This window comes from Phacochoerus africanus, chromosome 4 (assembly GCF_016906955.1).
Source record: "Phacochoerus africanus isolate WHEZ1 chromosome 4, ROS_Pafr_v1, whole genome shotgun sequence".
Taxonomy (NCBI): Eukaryota; Metazoa; Chordata; class Mammalia; order Artiodactyla; family Suidae; genus Phacochoerus; species Phacochoerus africanus.
In genome coordinates this window covers 14,497,801-14,523,661 of record NC_062547.1, presented here as the reverse complement: position 1 = coordinate 14,523,661, position 25,861 = coordinate 14,497,801, and the positions used below count along the sequence as shown (strand labels likewise).

Below are 25,861 nucleotides of genomic sequence, written 5' to 3'. Positions count from 1 at the left end.
ATCTCTTAATGCTCACAGCTTTTAAGTGTTCGTTGCATCTTGAAACATCATTTCTGAATAACATTCTCTGGTATCAATGAAGATTTTTCAATTATCTTTTTTAAATAAAATGACAAAAAAATTAAACAAACCAAGTATGTCACAGAAAATGCCTTCACTGTGATTTTATTATCCTTTTATTTGCTTCCTTAGAAAGGAGAAAAAAAACAGTCTTGGTTCATCAACCACTCAAGTTAGCTCACATATTCTGATACCAGCTCTTTTGGATGAGAAAAACAAGAAAACCAAGAAGATGTTGGAGAGTAATTACACCACACCACTCGAGTTCCTATTTGTTGGATTTACAGATTATCTACCTCTCAGAGTCACACTATTCTTGGTATTTCTAACAATATATACACTAACTGTGGTGGGGAATATAGGTTTAATAATTCTAGTTAATTTCAATTCGAGCCTTCAAACCCCCATGTATTATTTTCTCAGCAACTTGTCTTTCCTGGACATCAGCTATTCTACAGCAATCACTCCTAAAATGCTCATGAACTTCTTTGCATCCAAGAAAAGCATCTCTCCCTATGGCTGTGCCCTGCAAATGTTTTTCTTTGGCTGTTTTGCTGATGCCGAGTGCCTTATCCTGGCAGCAATGGCGTATGACCGCTATGCAGCCATCTGCAATCCATTGCTCTATTCTACACTTATGTCCAGGAGAGTCTGTGTCTGCTTCATTGTGTTGGCATACGCCAGTGGAAGTATGACTTCGATGGTGCATGTCTCCCTTACATTCAGGCTGCCATTTTGTGGCTCCAATATTGTCAACCATTTTTTCTGTGACATCCCACCTCTCCTGGCTTTGTCATGTGCCGACACTCATGTAAATGAGCTTCTGCTCTTTGCCTTGTGTGGCTTCATTCAGACCAGCACTTTCGTAGTCATATGCATCTCTTACTTCTGTATCCTCATCACTGTTTTGAGCATCAAGTCCTCAGGGGGCAGAAGCAAAACGTTCTCTACCTGTGCCTCCCACCTCATAGCCGTCTCCTTGTTCTATGGAACACTCCTGTTTATGTACTTACGTCCCGCGACCAGCTACTCCCTAGACACGGATAAAGTGGTGGCAGTGTTCTACACTGTTGTCTTTCCCATGTTTAATCCAATCATCTACAGCTTCAGAAACAAGGAAGTAAAAAATGCCCTCCGAAAGGTATTACACAGAAACTGCACTTTCAAATGTGTTTGCATTTAAGTCACTTAGGAATACTTAAGGCAGAGCCTACCCCTCCAATGCTGTCATCAGTATACCACCTAATGTGTCAATTTTTTAAAATATATCAAACACTCTCTAGAAATAAGGATAGCTTTTCATCCTCAATACTTTAAAATGTTTTCATTCTCTCTTACAGATATGTTCTCTCCAAAGTTCTGTTCTGTGAAACATTCCTAAAAGAAAACAAATAATAATAATCGTTCTCCAGTTACTGTTCTCAAAATACGATGTGCATTGATTTATTATATTCTTTATCATTTTTATTGAGGGTATATGTGGACTTATCTATTAACCCACCCATATTAGGAACTCCTTCTCAACTGGGAATATGCATCTTGGTTGATTCTTCTAACCTCTATGCAGCACCTGGTTTTAGCACATCTTCATTATGTATGTAATTAATAAATTATTACACACGTCAGTGGATGGATGAATGAGTAAATCCAGCTTTCTGTATTTGGGAAAATAAGTCTAGATTCTACACTTACGATACGTTTTCCACCAGGGAAGTTTGACACAACCCCTAATAGATGATGATGCTTTCACCGGCTCTCAGAAAGTGAGGTATAAGGCACACATATCAGTAGTCTCTTTAATAGTAGAGCAGAGTGACGTTATAGGATATTGCTTTCCTTTGGGCTAGGCTGAGTCCTGTGATAGAGCCTCTCCTTCTCCACTCACGGTGGACGTGTGTGAACACCAAACATGTTTGGGAGAATCACAAAGGTTATATACTATACACATTACGAATTATTTGCACAAATGTTATTGACATAATCTTTGAGGCTCTGGCTTCAGGAAGAGGTGAATGATTGCACTGACCTTTGTATTCTGTAGATTGACAATGCAAACTAATTGAAGTATGAACACTTCTCTCTCTGGGATCAATTTTGAAGCTTAAATCATGAGGCATTTTCTGTGGTCGCTTTATTTATTTATTTATTTACTTACTTACTTGCTTATTTAATTTTGCTACTCCCAGGACATACGAAGTTCTGGGGCCAGTAATTAAACCTGTGCCACAGCAGTGACCTGAACCACAGCAGTGACAACACTAGATCTTAACCTGAGGAGCCACTAGGATCAGATCCGAGCCACAGTTTTGAGCTATGCCACAAATGCAGTAACTGCCAAAAAGCAATTAAATCCTTTAGCCCACTGTGCCAGGCAGGGGATCAGACCTGAGTCCTGTCTCTGCAGAGGTGCCGCTGAACCCTTTACACCACAGTGGGAACTCCAAATCCTAGGGTTTTTTTACACATGGGGGAATAAATTTGTATAACCATGTAATAGAACATATGTATATTTAATTACAAACAATAGCAATGTGTCAGTTATAAATTACAGCATGTCCTGCCCACCATACTGAACAAATTTTGCAGCCAGCTAAAAGAATGTATGAATTATCAACCAATATTCTCTCCAAATCTCTAGCCTTATGCTATTAACATGGAAAACATTATCTTACATGTTTCAAGAAAATATGTTTTATTTACTTCTGAGAAAACAAAATTTACTCATGGGTATACTTCTTGGGAGATAAATATTTACTTTATCCTTTAAATATAACATTTTTTTTGGTCTGATGTTTTAGAAAAATTGGTATTTTTCAACTCAGGCCATCAAACTCATTTACTCCTGACCTCCAGAGCTCAGCATAAAGGGCCATCAAGATGGAGAACTGGCACATTATTTCTGACCTGAATTAGAGATGTTCATTTAAAATGTAGGTATTTTTACAGAGGGAGCATAGGTTTTACTTTTTTAGTTTGTATGTTGTATTACCTTTTTTTTTTGTCTTTTTGCCATTTCTTGGGCCGCTCCCATGGCATATGGAGGTTCCCAGGCTAGGGATCCAATCGGAGATGTAGCTGCCAGCCTACATCACAGCCACAGCAACACAGGATCTGAGCCGTGTCTGCGACCTACACCACAGCTCACGGCAACATCGGATCATCAACCCACCAAGCAAGGGCAGGGATCGAACCTGCAACCTCATGGTTCCTAGTTGGATTCATTAACCACTGCGCCGTGACGGGAGCTCCATGTTGTATTACTTTCTTATGACTTAAATGTAATAAGCTTCTCAGCATTCTCTCTTACCATAGATAAGATAAAAATAAAGGTAACTTGAGTGCCCTTGGCAACTTTAAATCCAATATCGCTAGAATTTCGTGAATGATATGTGGGGATCTGGATATAATGTTTATATTAATAAGCCAAAAGGAAGGCATGCACTTTAATTCTCTGTGTGTGTCTGTGTCTGTGTAATCACTCATAAAACTTTAATAGAATGATTATTAAAGGTTTGGGAGTATAATGTCATGCATTAATTTATATTAATTTCATAATGAATCAATGAAGTAGATAAAGCATGTATGAATGTTACCATTTTATAGGAAAAAACCTTCAGCTGCTTCCTCATTAGAACACTTGAGTATTTCTCTGAGCACTGTCTATGTCATTGGATCATATTCCCTGGTTTCCACAATTACATTTATTCTCTGTGTTGTGCCTTATCCCAAGGTTTTTGAGTTTTAGAGAACATACCCATTTTTAAGATTGTTTTATTTATAAAGGAAAGTATATTTTATCACAGTGAGAGCTGAGGCACCTACTGAACAGCTTTTGAGAGGAACTGAAGCTCTGATTACTTTCAAAAAAGATGCTAATGATCCAGCCTGTGGACATCTGAGATTCACATTTACACAAGGTGCTACTGCTTGTGTCCCCAAAAGAAAAAGAAGCAACAATAATAAAAGTTCTACTCTCAATGATAAGTCCTTTAAGAATCTTGAAAACCTGTTCTCTGAATATTCTGCTTACTCGATTTGCTTAATTGTGAGTATGTTGAGGAAGTAATGGTAGATGTTTCTTTAAAAAAAATTTTTTTTTCAGTCTTTTTAGGACTGAACCTACAGCATATGGAAGTTGCCAGGCTAGGAGTTGAATTGGAGCTGTAGCAGCTGGCCTAAGCAACAGCCATAGCAAAGTGTGATCTGAGCCCCATCTGCCACCTACACCACAGCTCACAGCAACACTATATCCTTAACCCACTGAGCAAGTCCAGGGATCAAACCTGCATCCTCAGGGATACTAGTAAGGCTCCTTACTGCTGACCCATGACAGGAGAGCCCGTTTTCTTTAAATTTTTGACGTTTCCTGCTATCTCCACACTAAAAAAAGCATCAGTTACCAGTCATAAGACTTCAGCCTTATTCCCAAATAGCCAGATAATGATTTCCTAACTTGTGTTTATCTTTCAAAAGCTTTCTTTCTCTTTTTGTGGAAAAATGACACTGTTTATATTTATGTTCAATATTTTCGCGTGTGTGTGTGTGTGTATGTTCATGGTATTTCATATATGGTTTATGCGGTCAAAGTCATTTGCACATGTATGGAAAATTCGAGATATTTTATGGAAAGTGGAATGTTGCAGAATTGCAATGTATTTGGCAAGGAAATGTACAAGGAATATCATTTCTTCCCTAGCTTATTGATAGCAGTTTCTTATATGTGGAATCTAAAAAAAGGATACAAATGCACTTATTTGCAGAACAGAAAGAGTCACAGACTTGGGAAAATTTAGGATTATCAAAAGGGACAGGCTGGTGGGAGTGGATTGGGGGTTTGAGATTAGCACATGCACACTGTTTTAAATGGAATGACTGGCCAAAGGGGAGCAGCTATATAGCACAGAGTACTCTACCCAATATTCTGTAATAAACCATGCAGGAAAAGAATTTGAAAGAGAGGAGTTCCCGTCGTGGCGCATTGGTTAATGAATCTGACTAGGAACCATGAGGTTGCGGGTTCGATCCCTGGCCTTGCTCAGTGGGTTAAGGATCCGGCGTTACTGTGAGCTGTGGTGTAGGTTGCAGACACGGCTCGGATCCTGAGTTGCTGTGGCTCTGGCGTAGTGGCTACGGCTCTGATTGGACCACTAGCCTGGGAATCTCCATATGCCACGGAAGCGGCCCTAGAAAAGGCAAAAAGACAAAAAAAAGGGAATTTGAAAGAGAATAGATGTGTGTACATGTATAAGTAAATCACTTCTTTGTACCACAGAAATTATCACACCACTGTAAACCAACTAGACATCAATAAATTTACAAAAATATAAAATTACAAAAATATAGTTTCTGGAAATCTTGTAGACCTCCATTTATATAATAGTTCCAATACAATATTTAAAGAATTATTTTCTGCTTTCCTTGAGCTTGCTATTGCATGCTGTCTGAAACAAAACCTGAGCATGGACACAGATAATGATTTCCATGGCTTAAGCCTGCTTTTACTGCCATAGCTCCTACTTCTCCCCAGTTCAACTCCAGTGTGCCCGAATAAAGTAGTCTACAAATAAATATGTGTTATTTAAAACTAGACTACCTAAGATATATAGTTGTGGGTTTTTCATTCTTAAAGTGATTGTTGTTGATAGAGATTTTTTTTTTTAGTTTTTATTTATGATTGTTAAGTTTTTTTGTGCATGTGTGTTTGAAGTTTTTACTTCTTTTTGTCTTATAAACGGTTTTTCATAATAAATCATTTAGTTTAGGAGTTCCTGTTGTGGCTCATCGGTAATGAAACCAACTAGTATCCATGAGGATGCGGGTTCTGCCCCGGGTCACTCAATGGGTTAAGGATCAGGCATTGCCCTGAGCTGTGATGTGGGTTGCAGATGTGGCTTGGATCCAGCATTGCTGTGGCTGTGGTGTAGATGGCAATTGCAGCTCCAATTTGCCCCCTATCCTGGGAAAATCTATATGCTGCAGGTAGGACCCTAAAAAGCAAAATAAATAAATAAATAAATCATTCAGTTTATATTACTTTAAAGTATATGTTTATACATTTAGAAATTAATATACTTATGAATTTATAAATAACATAGTTCATAGATAATGTAGTCAGTTATAACATGTCTGTATATAATTTTCTGTAATAACTTGTACAATAATATAAATGATAAATGAAATGTAATATTTCCACATAATAGTTTATAATAATTTCAGTTATAAATATGATGAAAACATAGTCATATTTGGAGAGTGAATCTCCATGAGAACATATAGTGAAATAGTTCTGTTTTGGTTTACAGCATAGAGAGATCATTTTTGGAAAATTATTGATTCTTTTAGGTGTTTGGCTAGAATCCCTTTTTATTATTGTGATAAATGCTTTAACTTTGTGACTTCTCTCACCAATACCCTACTTGCTATGTCCTTGATCCTTTAGGATAGCATATTTTCTAATGTCTTTTTGGAGTCATAAGCCAACAACAAATTACTGTGAAGGAATTTCATATTTTTTAAAACAAACAAATACCAAGTCCTGCATTTAGTGACAGAATGATTCTGTGTTCTAGTTGCAATTCTAACAGGAGAGAAAAATCATACCTTGATCCCTGGTAACACTTTTCTCTACTTATATTTTTCTCCTGTCATTCAATAGATAAAACTGTTGCTAGAACTCTTCCTGCTAATTCATGGGACTCACATACGTGGCTTTTATGTGTCCTGGTGTTGACACACGTTCGTCAGTATCATGCATATCAATATCATGTATCAAATCATTGCTACATCTTCCATGGGGAAACTAATGCTGGTTACACTGACATAGGAACTCCATTTTTCCCTCTTTCTCTAAATGATAAATAGGTAACTTACATAAACTCTGTGGTCTTCATTTATTTTTATGATTTATTTTGGATAGATGGAACATAAAACAGCTCAAAGGAAGAGCTATATCGGAACTCAACCATCATAATTCTAATATACTCCAAGAATGTGATGTCCCCGTTATACTAACCAGGCTGAATTATAAAACCCTGATTCTGTATTTTGCATTCTGGGTTTTATTAACAGAAAAAAAAATGTTCGTTATTTCCAACAATTATTTCCTCTTGTTCCCAGAAGGAGTTAGACTTGGATTGATATTGCTTCCCAATTCCATTTATCTTAAGCGGGTGTAGACAGGATCTAACTTAATATCTTAGCCTGTGGGTGATGAGCCTCTGTACTAATAGAATGAAGATTTGGGTTTTGATTTACAAGACCCTGAGGACTGCTTCCCAAGCTCACCCACGTCCTGATTTCTGTCATCCTCAAGTTCCATAAGAGCACAACTCAAATATCCTTCCTGAGATGGTTAATGCCTAACATGGCACCTTGCATAAAAGGCATGTTTATTCTTTGAAGCCACCAATTGTTGCAAACTTATTACAGTAGCAAGAGGAAACACTCTATTCGAGCACCTACCATCTCTTTCTAGTCATCCTCGCCGTTACTTTTCTTCCTAGTACTTACCAACAGGTAAGCTCCTTGACACTATGACATTTTTCGTGTTCACTGCCTCACCTCTAGCAAATACACATTTCTTGGCGTAGGTAGTAAGTAATACCTATTTATTGAATGTTCAAAAGTACACATGAATGGATTAACTTATTGATATTGCACCACAAATATTGTTGAATTCGTATTCTATCATGTAAAAAAAAAAAAATGAAACTTAGTGGCAGCCTACATTTTGAAAGCAGGACATATCTGACCAGCATAGACACGTTAAAGGCATATTGTTCCTCCTTACGGTGAATTTTCGGGTTTATTGTTTAAATGCTAATAAAATCCAGAGATGAGAAGGTACATACAAAGGTATGAAAGGAAGGAATTTTCAAGAGAAATTGCACTGCTGTTTTCTTTGATTGGTTTTAATATGAAATAGTAAGTGAAAACTTGCTTTACTTCTTTCTCCTGAGGCTGAGACCAGCTCAGTGGGTGAGGGCTGAAGAACGGGTGCTGTGAAACTTAAGAAAAAGTTACCATAAAACAAGACACAGAGACAGTTCTCTTAATTAAAGGTGGGAACAGGGGACTCAAGGTCTCAGGGACCAAGAGCGCCGCCTCAAGAAACCACACGGCTCTTTAGGATGATATCAAGTGAGGAGGAGTTTGTAGGTGCAGGATATAGGGGGGTTTTTATTACTATTTTAAAAGTTCTTTTATTATTTTAAAAGTCACATAGCTGGTAGATGGCTAAGCTTTTATTCTGACCTTTAGGCATTTAGCAGTCATTAGCATTTGAGAAAGCTTGGCATTAACTATCTATGCATAGCATCTAGAGAATCATCATTGTGCTTCTGCAAATGGTACACCTATCTAGGCAACCCTTGTGGGTGTGCCTAGCTTTGCACCTCGGTTCTCCTTGCTGATGCATATCCGGCTAACAACCCCTCATAAACCCCTTGGGGCCATGAGGCTGACCTTCCTCTTATTCTTGAGAAGACATATCATGCTGTGCAAATGGTGTGCCTATCTGCACAGATCAGGCATGCCTAGACCAACACATTTTGTCCTCATTCAGCTGACCACTTGAATAACTTATGCCTTTTGGTCTTTGTTCTTAAGCTTAAGTCATTTACCCACACTGCGACTGTTTTTCAAGCAGGAACATGGAGTAAAGTAAAGCTGGACAAGATGGAAAATTTAGTATAGAAAATAGGAGCAAAGAGGCTAAGAAAATATTGTAGAAACATATCTCCTGACATCCTGACTCACCTTTCCCAGGAGGCACAGCCACTGCATGATTGTCCACGTGGGGAAGCTGAGCATAAGGTGAGGTCAGAAAAAGAAAAAAAGGGAGTTCCCGTCGTGGCGCAGTGGTTAACGAATCCGACTAGGAACCATGAGGTTGCGGGTTCGGTCCCTGCCCTTGCTCAGTGGGTTGACGATCCGGCGTTGCCGTGAGCTGTGGTGTAGGTTGCAGACGCGGCTCGGATCCTGCGTTGCTGTGGCTCTGGCATAGGCCGGTGGCTACAGCTCCGATTCGACCCCTAGCCTGGGAACCTCCATATGCTGCGGAAACGGCCCAAAGAAATAGCAAAAAAAGACAAAAAAGAAAAAAAGAAAAAAAAAGTTCTGTTCTTTGAGATTTATAAAGGAAGGGAGCTGAATATTATGAAAGACAGTGTCATGAGTCAACTGTGTGTGAAAACACAGGAGGAGGTCAGCCACAGAGAGGAAATCATTTCCATCACAGTGGGCCGTAGTTTGTAACCCATGTAAACAGACCCCTTGTACATATATGACTGCGTCAGGGGGTTGGCAGGAGGCATTAGAATGTCAGTTCTACCTATTAATATCTTCATGATAGAAGAGAATCCTCTAATCCCAACTTCAGTGGTGTGGAAACTGAGAAGAAAGGGATAAAATAATCTCTCATTCCAAAAATTTGAGTGACTGTAAATGAATTATTTAGGACACATACGGTACACTTCTGATGTTAATTTCTTTTTTCGTCTAACTACAGGGTAAACCTGAAAATCCCCAGCTATTACAGATACCAGATTATGGTGATCAGATACATATTTTTTTCATCTTGTTATGCAGCTAAAGAGCTATCCAAACCTGAATGCATGGCCGGCTGGAATCATACAGGCGTGAAGGAATTCCTTCTGGTAGGTTTAACTGAAAATCCTAATTTGCAGATCCCTCTCTTTCTGCTTTTTACCCTTATTTATTTTATCACTCTGGTGGGTAATGGGGGCATGATTATGTTGATCTGGCTGAATGCCCAACTTCATACACCCATGTACTTCTTCCTTAGCCACCTCTCTTTTTGTGATATCTGCTACTCTACTGTCTTTGCTCCTAAAATGTTGGTCCACTTCCTTTCAAAACACACGTCCAGCACATTTTCTGGCTGTGTTCTGCAGAGTTTCTTTTTTGCAGTCTAGGTCACCACGGAAGGCATCCTCCTGTCCATGATGGCTTATGACCGCTATGTAGCAATAGCCAGCCCCTTGCTGTATACCGTTATTATGACCCAAAAGGTTTGTATTTGGATGGTTCTTGCGTCTTACTTGGGAGGACTCATTAACTCCCTGACGCACACAATAGGTTTGCTCAGACTAGATTTCTGTGGTCCTAACCCTGTGAATCACTCTTTCTGTGACATTCCTCCTCTTCTGAGACTTTCCTGCTCAGATGCCCAGAACAATGAACTGCTGCTTTTGATATTCTCTGGGGTCATCGCAATGTTCACTTTGATGACCATCATGGTCTCTTACACCTGCGTCATCACTGCCATCCAGAGAATCCGCTCAGCTGAAGGAGGCGCAAGGCCTTCTCCACGTGTGCCTCCCACCTGACCGCTGTGACCTTATTCTATGGGTCTGTGACCTTCAGTTACATCCAGCCAAGCTCTCAGTATTCCCTGGACCAGGAGAAGGTCTCTGCTGTGTTTTATACACTGGTGATCCCCATGCTAAACCCACTGATTTATAGTCTGAGGAATAAGGATGTGAAAGAGGCAGCGAAATGGTCTCTATGGCGGAAGAGAACCTCAGCGTGAGCCAGTCTTCTCTATGGCTTTGCAAACCTAACAGTAACCTGAAAATAGACTTTCTATATCACAGATATGACCACAGAGGTTGACCTGAAGACAGAAAATCACTCCATTTTACCCTTCATTGTTTTGTGACTTAATAGTTTCATTCTCAAAAGAGCTGATATTTTTTTCCTAAAAAAAAATCCCATGATAAACTCTGAAAGAGCTCACCATGGATTTTAAAGGATCTGACATTGACTCAAATCAGAAGAATAGTCCAGCAATAAGCATGTATCAAATGCAACGTTATCGCAGAGAGAAATGGAAATGTTTCCTTAGCATGGTTTTCATCGATATACCATTATTTTTTGTTCTAAAAATCCCATCAAAGTAAAAAATCTATTATTCAATTATTTATTTATTTATTTATTTATTTATTTATTTATTTATTTATTATCTTTTGACTTTTTAGAGCTGCACACGTAGCATACGGAGGTTCCCAGGCTAGGGGTCTAATAGGAGCTACAGCTGCCGGCCTACACCACAGCCACAGCAATGCCAGATCAGAGCTGCGTCTGCAAACTTCACCGCAGCTCACAGCAATGATGGATCCTCAATCCACTGAGAGAGGCAAGGGATCAAACCCACGACCTCAAGGTTCCTCGTCAGATTCGTTTTTGCTGCGCCATAATGGGAACTCCCTATTATGTATTTAAATTTCATAGTTTAATAGTATCTTAGAAAAATAGCTATAGACAAAATATCTCTCATTAGTTATAGTTTGTTCATTCAACAATTTTTTTTTTTAGAGCTGTTTATGCAACATGTGGAAGTTCCCAGGCTATAGGGGTTAAATCAGAGCTACAGCTGCTGGCCTATGCCTCTGCCACAGTAACACAGGATAGGACCCACCTCTGCAACTTAGGCTGTAGCCCTAGGCAACACCAGATCTGTAACCCATTGAGTGGCCAAGGATGGGACCTACATCCTCCTGGATACTAGTTGGATTCATCACTGCTGAGCCACAACGGGAACTCCTCAACACATTTTGATTGAGTACTTTTATTGTACCAGTTACCTTGTTTTCCAAACCTAAATAGATTTAAGGTATGGGCAAAAGCTGTTAAGAGGATCAGGCAACGGAACGATATGGTAAAGAGGAAGGACAATTAAAATATAGGAAAATAAATGAATTTGACTCTAGCATGGAATTTTAAAGCAAACATCGCCGAAAATAAATCTCCAAAGTTATTTAATGCCACATGTATGAAAGCCTTTTAATGCCAGTATAATATGTTTTAGACTCTCTCAATGGCTAATAAATGAAACCATAAATGAAATGCAAACATACGCTTCCACAATGTCACTGTTACTAACATTTCGGAAAATCAAAGAACATATTAAGAAAAAGTTACTCCAAGATTCAAGGGATAGTTCATGAAAATTATCCACAGACTTGAGAAATGATTAGGGTTTAGGGCTTCTTTTTCCTTTTTCTTTCTTGCTTTTAGCTTTCATCCTTTTTTTTTTTTTTTTTTTTTTTAGAACAAAAAGGTTTACATGACTGGGAGGATTTGAACCTGTGTCATTAGTCAGATAAATTGGATAAGAGAAAAAATAGATATAATATCTTCCCATCATTAGAATTGCTAAAGGAAATTTCTAGGAGGTGTATATAGCCAAGAACAATGAAAAAGAGATGAGAGGTTTCCTAGAATGTTCAGGAGCTAACAGAAGCTGAGAACTGAAGAAAGAGAGAAAAATTGAAGCAAGAGATGTTGCCAGAGAGGAAAAGGGGCCCAAACTATGACTGGTACATGCATGAGGTTTGAATCCGAGTAAAGAAAAATGCACAGGAGGGAGTCAGACAAAACAGAGACAGGATGCAACTCATATCTTAACAAGCTCACTCTGGCTGAACTATTGATAATAGACCAGAAAATGGCAAGCGTGGCAGGCAGAGGCTCGGACAGGAGGCTGCACAACAAGTAAGCTAAGAATTGATGGCATGTTAGGCCAGAGCCGTTTCTCATGTTAGGGAAATATGAGAAAATCAAACACAGGATTTATTTTGATATTCCTCCTGGCAAGATGGTGAGGGAGAGAGGAGTCAAAGATGATGCCAAAACTATTTCAACAGGGAGTAAACAATACGTGGTAACACATTCAGAGACCTACGATATATGTATTATCTTCAAGCACACACAGTTTCCAAGGTTGAACTCAGGATGAGAGCAAGAAAAAGTCCCAAAACATATCAAAAGAGAGTGTGTACTAATTCTATAACAGCGAACACGATACTTAAACTCCCTTAACCCAATTTCTTTACCTGTAGAGAGAGAGTAAACATACCACTTCAAAGTTTCATAGCTAGATAGGTAGCCAAATGAGATAGATAATGATAGCTAGCTAGCTAGCTCTATGTATATAAATTTAGATACAGAATAGATGTAAATACAGTGTTTACTAATTTTAGCATCTGTTAAGAGAAGAAATTCTATAAGAAAGAAAAATATATAAAGGTGCATGATTCTGTCAACTTCAAGGACCTCAAACTTTAAATAACATGAGTCAAAATTCTGCAAAGCAAAACTATGTGATATAGCACATTGACTAGAGCTTAGAATAGTATGAGAAGATGAATATTCCACCTAATATTAGCTCTCAAAATTTGAGAAAGTATGAATACCTATTATATCATTATTATGCTTAAATACATATATGTATATACATTTATTTTTCATTTACAAAACTATGTATGTTTTAAAAAGAAAGGGTTTACATGAGTGGGAGCTTTTGTACCTGTGACACTAGTATGATAAAGCACCTGCATGTTCATTGCTGCACTATTCATAATAGCCAGGACATGGAAACAACCCAAATGTCCATCGACAGATGGTTGGATTAGGAAGATGTGGTATATATACACAATGGAATACTACTCAGCCATAAAAAGAATGACATCATGCCATTTGCAGCAACATGGATGGAACTAGAGAATCTCATCCTGAGTGAAATGAGTCAGAAGGACAAAGACAAACACCATATGATATCACTTATAACTGGGATCTAATATCCAGCACAAATGAACATCTCCTCAGAAAAGAAAATCATGGACTTGGAGAAGAGACTTGTGGCTGCCTGATGGGAGGGGGAGGGAGTGGGAGGGATCGGGAGCTTGGGCTTATCAGACACAACTTAGAATAGATTTACAAGGAGATCCTGCTGAATAGCATTGAGAACTTTGTCTAGATACTCATGTTGCAACAGAAGAAAGGGTGGGGGAAAAAATGTAATTGTAATGTATACATGTAAGAATAACTTGATCCCCTTGCTGTACAGTGGGAAAATAATAAAAAAAAATAAATAAATAAAATAAGTAAATTAATTAATTAAGAGAAAAAAATAGATATTAAGTTCTGTATGTCAATAGAATTTTCTGCCTATATATAAATGAGATGAGAGAGAGGGACTGAGAGAGTGATAAAGCAAATGTAAGTCCAGTTGGTATATATAGGTAAGTGGTACAATTGAGTGGTTGTTTACTATTCTTGCCAATTTGTATTATCCTTCAGATTCTTCTGTAAGGTTGACAGGTTTCAAAATAAAAAGGTTGTGAAAACATAGGGAAAGATGATTATCAGATGAGAGACCACCTTTATTTCTGGATGGATGGATGTGATTCAAACAACATTTGTACAAAAGTCACAAGAAAAATAAGATAATTCGGAATTTGAACAGGAGTAACCTTAGACACGTGAGCTGATTTTTGTCTTACTGATTCAGGGCACACTTGAAAAATGCAGGCTTGCGGTCCATGGCGGCTTCTGCAAATGTTCAGAAGAACCAACAGAGCTTTCAGCAGATACTTTGCAAGGTTTGAAAACACATGGTTCTAGCTCCTCTCAGGGAATTAGCAGTACTGTGGGTCTTTACAAGCCAGGAAACCAAATAAGTAAATAACCACATAGAAGCACAAATAGACAATAGATAACAGATATAAAGACTGACTTAAAAGGAGGACTTCACTGTGATAATCTATATGGGAAAAGAAGCTGAAAAAAAAATGGATGTCTATATATGTATAACTGAATCACTTTGCTGTACAGCAGAGATGGTCACATCCACAGCATTGCAAATCAACTATATGCCAATTACACTTGAAAAGATGAAAAGCGACCCAAACAAAAAACCGAAAACAACAACAAAAAAGAGAACTTTTGAAAAGCAGAGAGAAAGTTTTGGTAGGGTCTCAAACAACACGAATATTAAAGGTTGCAACCCACCCAACGGAGGGGCTCCTGACTGTGAACCTGTGGTCCTGTGACTGCTCTGGGAAAAAGATCCACAGTGAGACTTTATCAGTCTTGTGGGCTGACAAGATGAACTGAGCAGTGTTGAAGCTTAGCCTCACAGCTGCTTTTCCCCACAGCAAGTTTGACGGTAGGGAGAAGGAGGGGGCAGGGAGAGAGAATAAGAAGCTTAGTTCTGGGCTACAGAGGCAGATTGAAATCTCTTACATTCTTGAGGTGTTCAGAAGACATCAAGGCCAGCTAGAGTGGAGCATCGGCCACAAATGTCATGTAAGACTCCTCCTCAAAACATCTGCCACCCTTTGATCCAGGCGCAGAAAGGGCTAGAACTTTCTCTCTGAAGCACAAGGAGATGCAGACTCTGGAGATTCAGACTGCGCTGGAAAGACAAGGTGAAATCTATCTCTCAATCTCTGGGTTCGTGGTTGCTAACACCCCTCCAGAGGTAGAAGTCTGCATCAGACACAAGGCCAGTAACCACTCGACATACTTTCAAGATACTTGCCGTAATTTGAAGATGTGTAGGGCAGGAGGCTCAGTTCACAGCTCCAAAGAGTTAAAACGAAATTGTCCACTGTGTTCAAGGGCTGGGGAGAGAGAAAGACAGAGAAAGAAAGAGGGAGGCCCATCTCCTACCTTCTAACCAACACCTTGGAAATCTACACTCCAACCAAGGAAACACACCAGAGGAAAAATATAGCCTAACCCCAAACCAGTCCAGGGGCTATTTAACAATTTTTAGTTGTACCAACTGGGAAAGGGGGATGTTGCTGGCATTTAGTGTTGACCTGTCTTCATAACAAAAATCATCCAGCCCCAAATGGCAATAACGCCAAGGTCAATAAACCCTGACTTAGTTTGTCAGCCTGTGTTTTTGGTAGGTAGTAATTGGCATAGCTGATTTTACTTGGAGTATCCACATTATTAGATTTAAGTTTTTCCTCTTGAATTCTGTTTTCTCCTTATTATGTACTGTTCAATTAATCAAGATTGCATTATTCAATTTTTCTAGGCTGATGTAACTATATGAATATCTGAAAAAGCAAATATTAAGTGGTAACGTTATTTATAAAAAGGAGTATTCCTTAATGGCAAAGTAACAAGCCAGATAGAAAGGGACTACAGTGTTCACTTTATATTTGCTTAATAACTTACTTCAGAATACTTCTAAGAGAGGTTGTGAAAGTAAGATCATAAAATTCACAAATACATCTGGATGTTTTAAAGTAGCTCTCTGAATAATTGGCAGAACAGAAACAACAACAACGAAATCCCACAGCATGAGAAACATATTGACCTGATATATCGAGGGCTATGTCTGACTACAAGTACAATATAGTCATTCTCTAAAACATGCATTGAACATTTAAAATGTGAAAGGTAGATCATTTCAAAAATGTGGGAAAAAGGGGTGATGAATAATGAACAATAAAAAGAAGAAAAGAAACTAACCGTGTCCAAATTGGAAAAAAGACGTACAATTCGCATTATTATTCTGAATGTAAAAATTCCTAACCAATTCTTATAAAATCAATGCTCAAAAAAAGCACTGGATTTCTGGGAGTTCCCGTCGTGGCGTAGTGGTTAACGAATCCGACTAGGAACCATGAGGTTGCGGGTTTGGTCCCTGCCCTTGCTCAGTGGGTTAACAATCCGGTGTTGCTGAGAGCTGTGGTGTAGGTTGCAGACGCGGCTCGGATCCAGCGTTGCTGTGGCCCTGGTGTAGGCCGGTGGCTTCAGCTCCGATTAGACCCCTAGCCTGGGAACTTCCATATGTTGCAGGAGTGGCCAAGAAATGGCAAAAAAAAAAAAAAAACAAAAAAAACACTGTATTTCTGTATGTAAATAGCAAGCCATCCAAAAACTAAGAAGTTTTCTCCTTAAAAAATAGTACACGGTGCATAAGATATTTAGCAATAAATTAGACAAAATAGGTCAAGAATTGACTGTTGGAACTAAAACCTAGAAAACCTCTTAGAGGAGTTCCCGCTGTGGCGAAGCGGAAACAAATCCGACTAGGAACCGTGAGGTTGCAAGTTTGATCCCTGGCCTTGATCAGTGGGTTAAGGAGTCAGTGTTGCTGTGGCTCTGGCGTAGGCCGGTGGCTACATCTCCGATTAGACCCCTAGGAACCTCCATATGCAGCGGGAGTGGCCCAAGAAATGGCAAAAAAGACAAAAAGTAAAAGAAAAGAAAAACCTGTAGAAAGAAGTTAAAGATCTAAATGAATAGAAATAGTTACTATGTTACTTAGTTGGAAGACTCTACCCTTGGGAATTTATCCAGGAAAACTGAATGGTTACGTCCATAGAAATCTTTTTTTCTTTTTCTTTTTTTTTTTTTTAGGGGCTGCACTCATGGCATGTGGAGGTTCCTAGGCTAGGGGTTGAATCAGAGCTGTAGCCACTGGCCTACGCCACAGCCACAGCAACACCAGATCCAAGCTGCATCTGCGACCTACACCACAGCTCAAGGCCACACCAGATCCTTAACCCACTGAACTAGGCCAGGGATTGAACCTGCTTCCCCATGGATACTAGTGAGATTCGTTTTCATCAAGCCATGACAGGAACTCGCATAGAAATATTTTAATGTACTACTTATTGCAGCTTTATTCATGATAGCTGAATATTGCAAACAATTTTAACAATGTCCATTAACAAGTGAATGGATAAACAACTGTTTTATCCGTACAATGGAATGCTACTCAGTTTAAAAAAAAAAAAAAAAAGAACAAACAAATGCTTTGTGTAACAAAATGTGTGTTTCTTAAAATATTTTTCTGATTGAAAAAGACCCAAAAGGACATATACTGCATTACTCTAACCTGGTAAAAGATATGCTAAAGCAGATCTCACTTACAGACATATAGCTGATCAGCATTTCCTTGGGGTTGGAGATAAGGATTTCTTGGAAAGAGAACATAAGATTTGCGGGATTATAGAAACGGTCTATGTTCAAGGTTTCCGTGTTTTAATTGTGGTAGCAACTGCCCTGAAATACGTATGTGTCAAAACTCATTAAATGGAACATTTCAAAATGATCAGTTTATTGTATCTAATTTGTTCCTCAATAACTTTGATTAGAAAAAGTAATTATGTTCTAAAATATAACACTTCAACATATTGTGTTAATGAATGTAATTTCTGAATACTACTCTTCACAGAAAGGCTTATTTCAGGACAAAAGAACCACATTAACAAATATCTGCTAATTTTTTTTTTACTAATGCTATTAAATTTTTCTGTATGCCAAATTCTTTTTCTTTTTTTTTAGGGCCACACCCACGGCACATGGAGGTTCCCAAGCTAGGGGTAGAAGTGGAGCTGTAGCTGCCGGCCTACACCAGAGCCACAGCAATGCCAGGTCCGAGCTGCATCCGCAACCTACACAACAGCTCATGGCAATGCTGGATCCTTAACCCATTGAGTGAGGCCAGGGATTGAACTTGTGTCCTCATGGATGCTAGTCAGGTTTGTTTTCCACTGAGCCATGATAGGAACTCCTGTATGCCACATTCAATTGCAGCCCTCTAAGTTTCCTAAATATCAATACTTTTTATTTAATAAAAAGTTTTTTAATAAAATGATTTTATTGCTAATAAAGTCATTAGATCCTAGGTTGAAGATCCATTGGCATATCTGTCGACTGATGCAAGGCCACTTGCCAGAAATATGTGCTTTTTCAACATAATTTTGCATATAACTTCGAGAGGTTGATAGACTTACAGAACACAGAGAATATAATAGGGGCTTTCAGAATGTACTTATTTGTCGTTTTCTTTTTCATTGAATGCCTGCAAATACAAACCATTATAAAGGGTTTTTTCAGGAACTGTTTTTTGGTCCTCCTTAATCTATAATATCCTAGGGGAAAAAGAATATTGGTCTGAGAAAGTTAATTTCTTTATATTTTTTTGTGTACAGTTGACCCTTGACCATGCAGGTTTGAATTGCAGAGATCCACTTAAGCATGGATTTTTTTCCATTGTAAATACTACAAGACTGCAGGATCCTCAGTGGAATCCGAGGAAACGGATGAAACACATACAGAGAGGATGGACTTTAGACATGGATTTTTGACTGTCCAGGAGGGGTGGCACCCCTAACACCTGTCTTGCTCAGGGGTCAGCTGTGAACTTCTCATGTAATTATTTCATATATGAACTAGAAATGGACTACATATTTAAAAAAAAAAAAAAAAGAATGGCTCAGGACTTGAAAAAAAATGTTCCAGACCTTCTAAAATAATGGATTATCTTCTGGCCTAACTCAAGCTTAGAATATTAGCTAACTCACACTTCTATCACCTGCACCATCAGGTTTCAACTTAGAGATTTAGGAAATTTGCACTGCATTGAGGGAGAAAAAAATGTAATTGTCTTTAGAACACATAATGAAGAAAAATTTTTATTTAGACATATATGCAAAGAGATAGTGTGAAATACTACTATTTAAGAATCCATCATAATTCATTTTAAGAAAAAGGCAAAAAAAAACAACAAACCAACAAATTGTCTACGAGCAGACACAGGTTAGAAGGGAGGAATCAACTTTGAAGAGATGGGTGCTTGGGTTCATTGCAAGGAAGCCTTTTAAGAAGTATTACTTGTCAATGCTTTTAAGAAGCGTTAGTTGTCATTTTTTGTTTGTTTGCTTTTTGCAGTGCCCAGGGCATGTGGAATTTCCTGGGCCAGGGATCAAACTCAGCCACAGCCACAGTACTGACAATGCTGGATCCTTAACTGCTAGGCTGCCAGGGAACTCCAAGAAGTAGTAGTTTTAATTTTAATTTTCTTGATGGCATCTTCATAATCTAAGGAAGTAAAGGAATTGAATTTTTTTTTCAATCGCTGATGTTTACATTTGCTTTTGCTTTTGTCTCTGCATTTATATGAACATGTGTGTGTTTCTTTTCTTTTCTATTTTTTTTTTTCTCTTTTTAGGTCCACACCCATGGCATATGGAAGTTCCTGGGCTAGGGGTCAAATTGGAGCTGCAGCTGCCACAGCCACAGCAACACTGGATACTTAACTCATGGAGCAAGGCCAGGGATCAAACCTGCATCCTCAGGGATGCTCGTCGGGTTCCTAACCTGCTGAGCCACAACGGCATCTCCTGTTTTTCTGAAACTAGGCGCACATGGGTTGTCTGAAAAGCTTTCCTTGTTATAAAATACCAAGTAGGCATCGCTATCAATTCTATTGCAGTTTTTTTTTTTTTTCCCAGAGATCATATATTTTGTTTTTTTTCCCTATACTTGCCCCACACTTCCTTCTATTCATTGTAACAGTCAGGAAGTGAAATGCCTTAAGGGAACCGTTAAGTTCTTGAATTTCCCAAATCCCCTCAAGAAGCCCTGAGGAACTTTTAATTATTTATTGTATCCTCTGATCACAAGTGTTAACTCCAGGGACTGTCCATGAAGGTAAATATATAAGTGAACTTCGTGACTAAACCTGTTTTCTGACGTGACTGTTCTTTTATCATCTTGCTCTTGCATTCACAGCATGGAGTCTGTGCCTTTAGTTCCCATATTTAAAGAAGTTTGAATTTCAGTCCTGCTGCCTGTTAACTACTCTTATTCACCTAATTTATGCATCACTGTAAACATCAGACAAATGTAATTATTTTGTGTGTATTTGGTTTCGTTTTTTGGTTTGGGGGGGAATACAGAAAAATTAGCCAAGAGAGTAGACAGTGATGAGGTTCATAAATGAGAGAAGGTATTGAATGTTTTTTTATTTCCTTCCCTCACTGGTAAGTAAAATTCATGTATTTAAATAGTAAATATACATGTATTCTGTCAATAAACTAAAAAGATTAAAAAATGGTGAAGAAGAAAAATATGTTTAGACTTTAATGTGTAAAGACTTTAAATTACAGGGGAAAAATAAACTGTAATTTTGCTGTTAATTCTCCCTCCTTATCCTACTTTCAAGTCTTTTTTTCTGTGTTAACATTGAAGTTGTTATACAACTTCTGTGGGAGTAATGAAAAATCAGTGTTTGGAGTAATGAAAAATCACTGTTTAAACTCAACTTGGAATATTTCCTAAACAATGAATGGCATTCTTTTTTTTTTTTTTTTAATGGCTGCATCAGTGGCATGTGGAAGTTCCCAGGCTAAGGGTCGAATTGCAGCTGCAGTTGAGGCCTACCCCACAGCCACAGCAGTGTGAGATCCCAGCTGCATCTGAGACCTATGCCCAAACTTGCAGCAATGCAGGATCCTTAACCCACTGAGCCAGGCCAGGGTTTGAACCTACATCTTCACAGAGACAATATTGGCTTTTTAACCTGCTGAGCTGCAACTGGAACTCCATGAATTGCATTCTTAATCAAAACTATGTTTCCCTATGAGGATTATTCACACACACAAAAAAAGCAAAAAAATAAGATGTGATCAAAATAATTTTTCTAGATGTCTCAAGGGTTTGAGGTTTTTGTTCTTTGTTAAGGAATGCTCTTTAAAATATGAGGTTCTTCCTTGTGTTCTCGAATCTGAAATATACCAGTATCTAGGATCCTTCTCCTGAACTTTCTCTGTTAAACGAACATTCCTGATAAGCCTCTTCGTAGAGATTTTAATTTTTCCAGGGGTTCTTATGTGGTTCATAATGCTAGTTTATATTCCTTGGTGAGGCTTTGATCCCTACAAAGTTTTGTGTCAGGCTAACTTTTTATACTTGAAAGGAATGAATTAACTGTGGATTTTTTTTAACTAAAATCCTGCAATTTTCTAAAGATGCAAGTAGAAGGAATTTGCATGTTCAAGCCTTACCTTTGCTTATTTTATTTTCTTCCTTTTTTTTTTTGTTTTTTTCTTTTTAGGGCTGCACCTGCGGTGTATGGAAGTTTTCAGGCTAGGGGTCAAATTCGAGCTGCTGCTGCCAGCCTACACTGCAGCTCATGGCAATGCTGGATCCTTCACCCACTGAGCAAGGCCAGGGATTGAACCTGCATGTGCAAGGATGCCAGTCAGGTTCTTAACCTGCTGAGCCTCAACGAGAACTCTGATCTTTGCTTATTTTTCCTCTCCTTCTCTGTAGATCCATCATAGAGGAGCCACATAGATGGCTAACAGAAATGTCAGTGGAATAACTGAATTCATCCTCCTGGGGCTGACTGATGACCCTGAACTCAATACAGTCCTATTTGTGCTGTTTCTCCTGATCTATCTCATCACTGTGGTGGGCAACCTTTGGGTTATCACAGTCATCCTGGTCAGTGCCCAGCTCCATTCTCCCAAGAACTTTTTCCTTAGCCAGTTGGCCTTCTTGGATTTCTGCTACTCCTCAGTCTTTATCCCTAAGATGTTGGTGAACTACCTAGCAGGACAGAAAGCCATCTCTTACAGGGGTTGCCTCCTTCAGTATTCCTTTGTCAGCTTGTTCCTGACCACAGAATGCTTCCTCTTGGCTGCGATGGCCTATGACCGCTACCTTGCCATTTGCCGCCCACTTCACTACAAGAGTCTCATGACCACCACATCCTGCATCCACCTGGTGACGGTTTCCTACCTACTAGGTTGTGCCCACTCACTCACCCACCTGACCGGCTTGCTCAGTCTGTCTTTCTGTGGGCCCAATATCCTTAATCACTATTTCTGTGATATTTCATTGCTCTTTCGACTCTCCTGTTCTGACACCCAGTACAATAAGGCTTTATTCACTGTCCTCTCCGGAACCACCTCAGTGGCTACCTTTCTGATAGTGGTTAGTTCCTACCTGGGAATCCTTCTCACTGTTCTGAAGATACAGTCTCTGAGAGGCAGATACAAAGCCTTCTCCACATGTGCCTCCCACCTCACCGTGGTGACTCTCTTCTATGGAACAGTAATATTTACTTACCTGGGGACCAGCTCAAGCTACCCACAGGATACAGCCAAAATCCTGTCTGTGTTCTATACCCTTTTGCTGCCAATATTAAATCTTCTAATATACAGTGTAAGAAACACAGAGGCCAAAGAAGCAATGAAAAGAATCACGATGAGAAAAATATTTGCTCAGTGGCCATGAATTTTCAAGCAGAAATATTAAAGGAATAGTGATTGAGGCTACAGGATTAAAAATCTATGGAAGTTGTTGAAGGAAAGAAAGAAGGTATTTTAAAGTATCATATGCGCAAAGATACAGCCCTTATTGGCTTTTAGAAATAGTACACATGTCATATATATTATATCTTTTGTGTGTACATATATGTATATGCATATGCCACATATTCTGTCAGGGTGAAAAAACTTTTCTTCTACGCTCTTAGATTTTCTGATTAAGGGCGTGTAAATTAAACTGACAAAAGGTTGATTAATAAGAGGATAGACAAAGTATATTTATATATATATAAGAGGGCACCGAAAAAGTGGCTTGCTCAATTATTGGAGATAAAGTTTATATACCTAACTTAGTATAAAGAAAGGAGACAGAGACATGGCTTCCATGGGAAAAATAAATAAACTTCTAAGGGAACAAGTGGGAGATAAGAAATTCTGTGATATCATTTGTTTATAATAGGGTAGGTGGACTTTTATGTTTTCTTCCTGGCAGAAAAAGCAGCCCCAAAGAATCATTCTCATAAATTCTGCCTTCAGTCAGATAAAGGATGTTCTGAGAAACCCTTCCTCCCATAAACAATAATTTTATACCACTGTATAATCTGGATTCCTTCAATCCCCAAATCATTATTTTGACTCTCTAATAACTTTTTTTTTTTTTTTGCTTTTTAGAGTTACACCCACAGCATATGGAAGTGCCCAAGCTAGTGGTGGATTGGAGCCACAGCTCCCAGCCTACACCACAGCCACAGCAATGCCAGATGCCCAACCCACTGAGCAAGGCGAGGGATAGAAACCACATCCTCATGGATACTAATTGGGTTTGTTTCTGCTGCACCACAGTGGTAACTCCCTCTAATGTGACTTCTTATGTAATAAATTGACACCATCTTCTACAGATTGGTTAGTTACAAAATTTGGTTTTCAATTTGATGGAATGTGGAACCATGATGATACAGGTGATATGTACACAAACACAGAAACACACGCACATGCAAACTCAGAAAGAATCGGTTACAGAGAGTGAACTCAATCTTCATTCTTTACAACTCTAGAAGAGCTAACACATTTTATAGCTGAGGAAACGAAGGATCAGTGCAGTTAAAAACTTAACCAAGATAAAAAAAAAATCAAGATTTAAGAGGTAGAATTCAAATATACACATATCCATATATTTGTCCACAGGACTTCTACCATTTTACGTAAAGAAATAGAATTTTCTGTATGCATTTTATATTCTATATCAGGCTGGAACTGTTAAAATTTGAAATGTCACTTTACACAATAATTCCATAGTCACCAAGGACTATTTTTTATAGCAACTCCATTTCTGGAGTTAAATTGAAATACCAAAATAGCAATGCAAAGATATTCTATTATATCAAAACACATTGGAATTCTCTAAAAATCCACCTTTAGGAAATGTCTATTAAACAGTATAACCATTTGAAAATACTGTTAGTTTTTTAAAAAAAAAACAAAATGACTATTAAAATCTCAAATTGCTTATGTTCATCATGGCATTGCTTATTGTCCTACTTACTCAGACCTGCATCAGCAATTCAGCCCGCCACCACTGTCATCACCACAGTTGATAAGAAAGGAAATATTATCTTTGCTGGTGACACTTTTGTAGTGAATAACAGTTTTGAGTTTGTATAAAGGATGTTTATTATCCATCAAATTGAATAATACTTAGATCATGGCAATAAATCTTATCTTTTAAAATATGTGTCTCTGGACTTTTCCCCCCTTATTTCTTGACAATTATATTCTTGTAAATATGTAACAAAAGGTGTTAAAGCAAATTTTATTTCATCGTTTCTATACAGACCATATTTTCTTCCAGGATAGTCACGTCAAATATTTTGATGCATATCAAAATAACAGACATACATTTTTTTAAAAACATAATCAATGGTATTGTTATAACCAGTTTTCAAAAGTAAAACTATCTCTTAATAAAGGAGTCCTTAGGACATGGTAAGTACCTTTCTTAATTATATCTCATAATCACAGAGATATAAAATTTAAATCTACATTAGGTCCAAGAAAGTGTCCACCTCCTGGGTTATACACTTTGGGTTTTAATGTTTTCAAAATAATTTATAGCATAATAATAAAGTCTGTATATATAACTTGTTCATTTTTCTAATTGTCTTCATCTTGATAGATTTCTAATCATGGAATTCTCTGGTGAAGCACTCGTAAAATTTTTATTTTTATATTTTATTAAGTACTTTTCTAAAGATCTGGAGTTCCTGTCGTGGCTCAGCGGTAAACGAACCCGACTAGTATTCCATGAGGACATGGGTTCAATCCCTGGCCTCACTCAGGGAGTTAAGGATCCAGCATTGCCACGAGCTGTGGTGCAGGTTACAGATGTTTATCAGATCCCATGTTGCTGGGAGGTGTGGCATAGGCTGGCAGCTACAGCCCTGATTTCGACCACTAGCCTGGAAACTTCCGTTATGTTGCAGGTGCAGCTCTAAAAAGACAAAAAACAAAACAAAACGAAAAAAAAACTTTTCTAAAGATATGCAATAAAATCTAATTCTTTCATCAATGCAATTATATTTATTTAAAGGTTTAGTTATTACACCCTAACATACATAAATATGTAATGAACGTACTGCATAATAGAATCTCATGAATAAGGGAAAATAGTCAAAAGCAATTGTATGAAAATTATGCTTTTCTTTTCTCAAATTATCAATTGATTTCATGAGAAACAATTTGAAGACACTGGGTTTCTCAGCTTTTTCACTCAAAAATTGACCTGAGAACATTTATTGGACCAAAATAAAGAAAATAAAAACATATGAAATCAAATGTAAGGGGTGAAATTGAAGGAAACGGGAATTCTGAAATATTATGAAATTACATCTAGAAGTATTGTTTAGGAATAC

General features: G+C 38.2%; 2 protein-coding genes and 1 pseudogene across 2 annotated transcripts; all 3 read left to right on the top strand.

The window, feature by feature from the left end:
- The first annotated feature begins 292 nt into the window (after positions 1-292).
- Positions 293-1,243, top strand: LOC125124450 (olfactory receptor 5AS1-like). The gene has a single exon (XM_047774559.1). It carries the CDS (start codon positions 293-295, stop codon positions 1,241-1,243), a length of 951 nt encoding a protein of 316 aa, XP_047630515.1.
- Positions 1,244-9,674: 8,431 nt separating this feature from the next.
- Positions 9,675-10,612, top strand: LOC125124022 (olfactory receptor 1052-like; annotated as a pseudogene).
- An 11,363-nt stretch (positions 10,613-21,975) lies between these two features.
- On the top strand, positions 21,976-22,920 carry LOC125124449 (olfactory receptor 1052-like). Its single transcript, XM_047774558.1, has one exon. The coding sequence runs from the start codon at positions 21,976-21,978 to the stop codon at positions 22,918-22,920; it is 945 nt and encodes a 314-aa protein (XP_047630514.1).
- Positions 22,921-25,861: the final 2,941 nt, after the last annotated feature.